Source organism: Protomyctophum bolini, assembly GCF_963924005.1.
Source record: "Protomyctophum bolini genome assembly, chromosome: 10".
NCBI classification, from domain to species: domain Eukaryota; kingdom Metazoa; phylum Chordata; class Actinopteri; order Myctophiformes; family Myctophidae; genus Protomyctophum; species Protomyctophum bolini.
The window spans coordinates 7,236,560-7,244,602 of NC_137871.1; the positions used below are offsets into that span (position 1 = coordinate 7,236,560).

The window sequence follows — 8,043 nt, forward strand, 5'->3', positions numbered from 1 at the left end:
TGGTTTTAAACTCCACTATCTTCTTCCCAAACGTGTGTGACCAAAATAACAATTTAGGGGAAAGCGTGCCAGCACGCCCATGACCACACCTCTAGGCGCAAATACCGGTGTCAGCAAAAAAGATAGCTGGTGACGCTGGACCAAAATACCATTAAGGGACAGAGATAGCTCCTATATTCGTAATTCTCGGGCAGCGGCTGAATTGCGGGGCCGGGTCAAACCAATCTGGACCATCTGCCGGGAAAAACAAACATGGACGCGTCGCCCACAACACACACGCACACATACAACCACAACTCTCATAAACACCTGGCTACATTTTATACATTGTTTAGCCTAAATATAAACTGTGAAAAGCCGTCATGAGGAAGCATTAACCTATTAAAATCAGGAAAGCGTCTGTCATGTTTTGATTTTTGCGTCGGCTATTCACAACTTTTGACAAATCTTGTTAGATTTTTTTTATCATTTTGAATTCAGAAAAGGTTTGACTACTGATTTAGCAATTGTACATTTGGGTTAAAAAAGGCAAATGATTAAAAAGAAGCTGCACACACACACACACACACACACACACACACACACACACACACACACACACACAATGTGGCTGTGTGGGATCAATAGCAGTGATTACGTATTGATCATATGTGAGAAGAAGACACTTCATCTTGCTGTCTACATGACCTATTTATGACCCGGGAGCATGTTTGAGGGCTGATGGAGGGGGAACAGAGAGAGAGAGAGATGGCAGTGGAGGCGAAGAATGGAGGAGGAAGAGAGAGAGAGATGGCACCCGCTTTGAATGTCATCAATGCACCGCAAGGGACAACATCACGTTTAATCACAGCATCGAATGCTGCAGTGAGACACGTCTGATCTACCGCGACCAGCTCCAGTAGACACGTCTGACCTACCGCGACCAGCTCCAGTAGACACGTCTGACCTACCGCGACCAGCTCCAGTAGACACGTCTGACCTACCGCGACCAGCTCCAGTAGACACGTCTGACCTACCGCGACCAGCTCCAGTAGACACGTCTGACCTACCGCGACCAGCTCCAGTAGACACGTCTGACCTACCGCGACCAGCTCCAGTAGACACGTCTGACCTACCGCGACCAGCTCCAGTAGATACGTCCGACCTACCGCGACCAGCTCCAGCAGACACGTCCGACCTACCGCGACCAGCTCCAGCAGACACGTCTGACCTACCGCGACCAGCTCCAGCGCCAAACCTTATACATTGTGACCAAATTCAGTATAGACTGCATTCTGCGTTGATCACGGCTACTGTGTTGACAGAGACGACGCACGTTGTCCGACATTTAATAAACCCCAACACTAAATCTAACCTATAACTCTAACCCTAAGCAACCCAGCAACGTAACCTCATATCAGTCTTAACCGGTCACGTATAACCTCATATCAGTCTCAACCGGCCACGTAAGTCCCCTAACCTCATATCAGTCTTTATCAGCAACGTTAAGTCCCCTAACCTCATATCAGTCTAAACCAGCAATGTAACCTAATAGTCTTAACCGGCCACGTAAGTCCCCTAACCTCATATCAGTCTAAACCAGCAACGTGACCTAATAGTCTTAACCGGCCACGTAAGTCCCCTAACCTCATATCAGTCTTTATCAGCAACGTTAAGTCCCCTAACCTCATATCAGTCTAAACCAGCAACGTGACCTAATAGTCTTAACCGGCCACGTAAGTCCCTTAACCTCATATCAGTCTAAACCAGCAACGTTAAGTCCCCTAACCTCATATCAGTCTTAACCGGCCACATACATCCCCTAACCTCATATCAGTCTTTACCAGCAACGTTAAGTCCCCTAACCTCATATCAGTCTTAACCAGCAACGTTAAGTCCCCTAACCTCATATCAGTCTTAACCGGCCACATACATCCCTTAACCTCATATCAGTCTTTACCAGCAACGTAAGTCCCCTAACCTCATATCAGTCTTCACCAGCAACGTTAAGTCCCCTAACCTCATATCAGTCTAAACCAGCAACGTTAAGTCCCCTAACCTCATATCAGTCTTAACCAGCAACGTTAAGTCCCCTAACCTCATATCAGTCTAAACCAGCAACGTTAAGTCCCCTAACCTCATATCAGTCTTAACCAGCAACGTTAAGTCCCCTAACCTCATATCAGTCTTAAACAGCAACGTTAAGTCCCCTAACCTCATATCAGTCTTAACCAGCAACGTTAAGTCCCCTAACCTCATATCAGTCTTAACCAGCAACGTTAAGTCCCCTAACCTCATATCAGTCTTAAACAGCAACGTTAAGTCCCCTAACCTCATATCAGTCTTAAACAGCAACGTTAAGTCCCCTAACCTCATATCAGTCTTAACCAGCAACGTTAAGTCCCCTAACCTCATATCAGTCTTAACCAGCAACGTTAAGTCCCCTAACCTCATATCAGTCTTAACCAGCAACGTTAAGTCCCCTAACCTCATATCAGTCTTAACCAGCAACGTTAAGTCCCCTAACCTCATATCAGTCTTAACCAGCAACGTTAAGTCCCCTAACCGCATATCAGTCTTAACCAACCAAATACTGTAAGTCAGTTTCGTCGCGGTCAAAACAGTAACCGTGCAACGCACTGATATCATATGAATGCAGCTATACTGAGCTCTTGGTATAGGTCAGTACTCAGTAGACGGCTACTGAGAGCATTCAATGCTCTGATTAAACAGGATTTTGTCCCTTTCAGTGCATTGATGGCATTGGAAGCGGATGGAGGAAGTGAAGAATGGAGGAGGAAGAGAGAGAGAGATGACAGGGGAGGGGGAGGAGGAGGAGAGGAGGGGAGAATGGAGAGACTGATGGCACATCACATCAGACACTAAATCACACACTGAGTCTCACACATGCCATTCATCATTGCTGTCGGGCGGAAACCTCCTATCTCCATATAGTCTAATAACGGTTAGACTATATGGAGATAGGATATTGTGTTCTTCTTTTCATAATTAACGCCCTACTTGATCATACTATAGGCCTACAGCACCACACCAAAGTAAAGTAGCAGATCTACAAGCTCAAAAATCGTCTACTTTTGCTATTTTTTTTAACCTACAGTATATGAGCTTTCCACCCAGCAGAGACCATATTCCTTAATGGAGTGATACTCAAACGGTGGGCTGTGGCCCACTGGTGGGTCGCGAGGGTATTGCAAGTGGGCCCCCAAATAATGGGCAAAACGCTAACGGTACGTACATGTCTCTGTGTGTGTGTGTGTGTGTGTGTGTGTGTGTGTGTGTGTCCTTGCCCCGCAGGTACCTAGAGGGTAACCTGCTCACCGCTGTGCCAAAGGAGCTGTCGGGCCTGAAGCAGCTGTCTCTGGTGTATGTGACGTGACACCTCTCCGCACGCTATATAGCACTGTGTATAGTGTTTCAACTCTCATTGGTCAACATTTGATGAAACGTTATTGTATGATTTTAATGTAGCGTGTGTGTGTGTGTGTGTGTGTGTGTGTGTGTGTGTGTGTGTGTGTGTGTGTGTGTGTGTGTGTAGGGATCTCAGTAACAACAGCATCAACACCGTGGCAGCGTACGCCTTCAGCAACATGACCGAACTAGCCACGCTGTAAGTTGCCATGACAACACACATGCATCTCCCTGCCCACCGCGGCCAGACACTGCATTGTGTGTGCGCGCGTGTGTGCGTGTGCGTGTGTGTGTGTGTGTGTGTGTGTGTGCAACATAAATCAGTGTCTGCTTCCCTTCTTCGTGATTAATCATCATATCTGCAGATTATTTCTCCAAAATACCCCCCCCCCCCCCAACACACACACACACACACACACACACACACATCTTCTCTCACCATTATGCCCTCTTCGCATCCTATATCTTCTCTGTTTACAAAAAGGCTGTAACTAACTATACAGATTGTGTTCTTAACTTCTTCTTACCCATTATTCCAGTGTGTCAAGCAAAAACACTGACGATATGTAGCAGCCCATCTACAAGCTCAGCTATTTCTTGAAATAATAATAATAATAATATCTGGGACTTGTATAGCTCTTTTCATGACACTCAAAGACGCTTTACACGTGTTGGGGGGGAAACAAGAAAAAAAGGACAACTTTAGAGAAAAAACTATTAACACTAGAAGGTCTAAGAGGTCATTTTGACCGTTTTTTTATTATTTTTAAGTTGATTATCTTTGCCCATGAAGCTTTCAGAAGGTTCCCCTTCCATGAGCATCATCATCCATCACCATTCTATCATCTCAGAAAATCTTGACATCTGAAAAAAATTCTAAATGTGAATTTAAGCACATGCAAATTTAGCTGATTTTATTTCAGACCTTCTATAAAAAGAATAAAACCAATAAAAAAAAATCAAACTCTTCAAACTTTTCCCCTATAATGACAGGCCCAAATGAGCGACTTATCATCAATAGATTGTTTTTCGTGAAATTATCGATTGTTGATTTTCTGTATTGCCACGTACCAATTGTGTGAATGTATACTCTTTGACACAGATGCTAATTAATCACCCAAAGAAACACCTGCGGGACATTAAAGAACATTAATGTTTGTTTGATTGATATACTACAACGATGGGGGCTACAATAGCTCATCTACAAGCTCACAGCTTGTAGATCAGCTATAGTGTAGGTGGCGGTGCAAGCTCACTAAAGTACAAAGCTCTCCCCTGTGTGTTGCTGGTGAATGTGTGCGTGCACCTGAAGTGGGCCGCAGATCCAATCAATCCTCTCTCTCTCTCTCTCTCTCTCTCTCTCTCTGACACACAGTATCCTGAGTTATAATCAGATCCGCTGCATCCCCGTCCAGGCCTTTGATGGTCTCAAGTCTCTACGGCTGCTGTGAGTAGTAGTAGATTAAAGTCATTTTTTTCCCCATACTGTACATGTTTTTCCCCTTTTTTACTTTCTTTATATGACGATTTCCTGTTCTTCATATATAAGTGTATATTTGTCCGTCTTTAAATGTTGAAAATGGAGCACCCTGCATGTAAACAAGTCTCGGTGCTTTTCATGGTTCCGTCCTTAAAGTAGCAGTTTTTTGAGTAGTGCAGCCGCTCCTAGGAACAGCAATGTCTGCCTGTATGTCCGTATGTATGTTTAGGGGCACCAAAAGGGGGGGCGCTGTTGCACCACTCACTTCAGGCAGGTCTGATTTTTGTATCGACTTGAAATGCACCCCACTCTACAAGGTGAAATAAAAAATAGATTTTGATGTAAGCAAACGCTAGTATTTCACTCATCAAAAGTATGTTTTGGGTGTATAGGTCTGATCACTGCACCCCATATTAGGGACACTATAGGGTTCATGTGATAAAAAAAATAAAAATACAATTTGTCGTTATAAAAAGTCAGACTTTTTTTAATATTTTACCTTTGGCAAGAAGCACTGTTGATATAATAATCGAGCCCGTCTAATCTTGCTTTAGAATAGAGAACTATATATAGCAATAGGATGGAGAGAAGTTTACTGCAGTGAAGTTGAACCGTGGGCGTATTATTGGTCCAACCCAGAGCTTTCATCTATGACTGATTGTCAACAGTTAACCTCTCCATGTTCTCCTCTCTCTCTCTCTCTCCCTATCACTCAGTAACTCCCCCCCCCCACACACACACACACCCCTCTCTCTCTCCCCCCCCCCCCCCCACACACACCTCTCTCCCCCCCCCCCCCCCCACACACACACCCTCTCTCTCTCCTCATTCGTATCCAACCTCTTCTCTTGTCTGTTGTGTATCCCTCACTTTCCTCGCCTATACCACCATCATCCTTTCCCTCTCTCGTTCTGACTCCCTCCTTCCATTCTCTCCTCCTGGCCGACCCTCCCTCTCTCTCTCTCCCCCTGTTTGATGGATAGACCTTCAGTCTCTGTTTCTCTCCGTCATCCATCTGGTGCTTCCGCCCGCTGCCTTCTCTCTCACACACACACACACACACACACACACACACACACACACACACACAGGTCTGCACAGATTTCAAGGAGACGCACATACAAAGACGCACCTCTGGTTTGGGAAATCCATCCACAGATGAATAGTCACGCGCGCACACACACGCACGCACACACTCACACACTCTCTATTGAGGTTGCTTAAGTATAGTATATTCATCAACAACTCAGATAAGACGCCATGAGGGCGAGAAGCGACGAGGTCACTGCAAAACATGACCCATGAGATAGAGCAACTATACAAATACACATTTCCTTAACGGACTCTTGAATGCATTTCAAGGCATCAAATAAATCACAAAACAATTACAATATAGAATTAGGCAACACAGATAAGGGGATAAGATAATACACATAGCCACACCTCCAAGGAGCTTGATGAAGAGTCAATTAATGAAGCAGCTGTGCAGTGTGCGTTTGTAATGTTCAGTTTTACATTGTTTAAAGTCTTCTAGTGTCTATAGGGCATGGGTTGCACCCGTGACACTGAGATTTGTTTTCCGTTTAATATCTAAATGTTTTTCCTTATAGTTTTCTAATCAGTTTCTTTTTATGTGATGTTGCTGTAGGGACCCGTCTCCTCTTCCCCCCCCACATAGCAATTGGTTGCCAGGCAGCCATCACTGTCACTTCCTCATTACCCATAACCCCCCTGGGCCAGTCTGGCATAGGGGCTGGTAGACCACCCTGAACAGACACAGGCGCACACACACACACACACACACACACACAACACACACACACACAAACACACACCACACACACACACACACACACACACACCACACACACACACCACACACACACACACACACACACACAAATAGCATGCACACACAAGCAAAAAGGCTCAACTATACCCACAGCACATGTGAAAAGGACACACAGAATTGTACACACGCACGCTTATATAGTTAGACAGATTGTCGATGTCTGTTCCCTGCTACTGCCCTGTGCTCTAATGGAATGAGAAGTCACAACCCACACACACACACACACACACACACACACACACACACACACACACACACACACACACTCGACTTGTCTTACTGTGAAGTGTATCTTGTTGCTACACCAAGGTGCACATTTCTGTGAAGCCTAAACTGGCAAACTGCTCTGCTATGAACTGGCTAGCTGCTATACGTTGGCTAACGCAGCATGAGGCATGCAAGGTTGAAATGCAGCACTGGGAGAGTTGTGTCAAAGAAATAACTGCTGAGTCGTGCGTGCGCTCCTCCTGGCATCATATGGGTGTTGCGTCAACGCACAGACGGAGAGAGAGACAATGAATCCAGCAGCATTCCATTTGGATTCAACGTTTACAGTATTTCGCCATTAGGCCAGAGTATTACATAATGCTTATAGTTACTGTAAAACACCAAAAGGGGTTACAAACACTATTGTTGCTCTGTCCATGGTATCTCGCTCTAGGCCCTTCCCGTCATCTGCTCACATGATAGGCTGATGATGTGAACAAACCAGAAGATGCTAACGATCAGCTTAAATGTGTATAGGAATAGATGTGATGTATTCAAACGGACCCTCCGTCTCGTCCTGCTAGGACTCTCCATGGCAACGACCTTTCAACTATCCAGAAGGAGCTTTCAACCACCTGACCTCTCTGTCCACCTGTGAGTATACGACCCTGTGCATGCCGTGTGGGTGTATGCGTGCATGCGTGTGTGCGTGTGTGTGTGTGTGTGTGTGTGCGCACGTGCGTTTTAAGATACTGAATTCTAATCTACTGATTATCTTATTCAACCCATTCAAACCAGGAAAGCATCCGTGTGATTTTACATTTTTCGCATTAGCCATTCAGAAATAGCAGATACACAAGCTCACAGCAGCAGTGATTTTTCGAAACTCTTCGAAAAGTGTGAGAACGCTAAATTGAAGTGTGTGTGTGTGTGTGTGTTGTGTGTGTGTGTGTGTGTGTGTGTGTGTGTGTGTGTGTGTGTGTGTGTGTGTGTGTGTGTGCGTGTTCGTGTGTGTGTGTGTGCGTGCGTGCGTAGGGCTCTCGGCGCCAACCTCTGTACTGTAACTGTGACCTGCGGTGGCTCTCTCAGTGGGTCA

General features: G+C 45.4%; 2 protein-coding genes across 2 annotated transcripts in view; one reads left to right on the plus strand and one right to left on the minus strand.

Moving 5' to 3' along the window:
• LOC308322131 (uncharacterized protein) overlaps positions 1–8,043 on the minus strand; it is a gene marked incomplete at its 3' end in the record, with an annotated part of 567,861 nt that overhangs the window by 511,866 nt on the left and 47,952 nt on the right. The gene's annotated exons all lie outside the window — the stretch shown is intronic.
• slit3 (slit homolog 3) overlaps positions 1–8,043 on the plus strand; it is a gene marked incomplete at its 3' end in the record, with an annotated part of 88,019 nt that overhangs the window by 46,894 nt on the left and 33,082 nt on the right. The window contains 5 exon segments of the mRNA XM_080774338.1: positions 3,295–3,363; positions 3,536–3,607; positions 4,784–4,855; positions 7,532–7,557; positions 7,560–7,601. Coding sequence (XP_080630464.1) covers positions 3,295–3,363; positions 3,536–3,607; positions 4,784–4,855; positions 7,532–7,557; positions 7,560–7,601 — 281 coding nt within the window.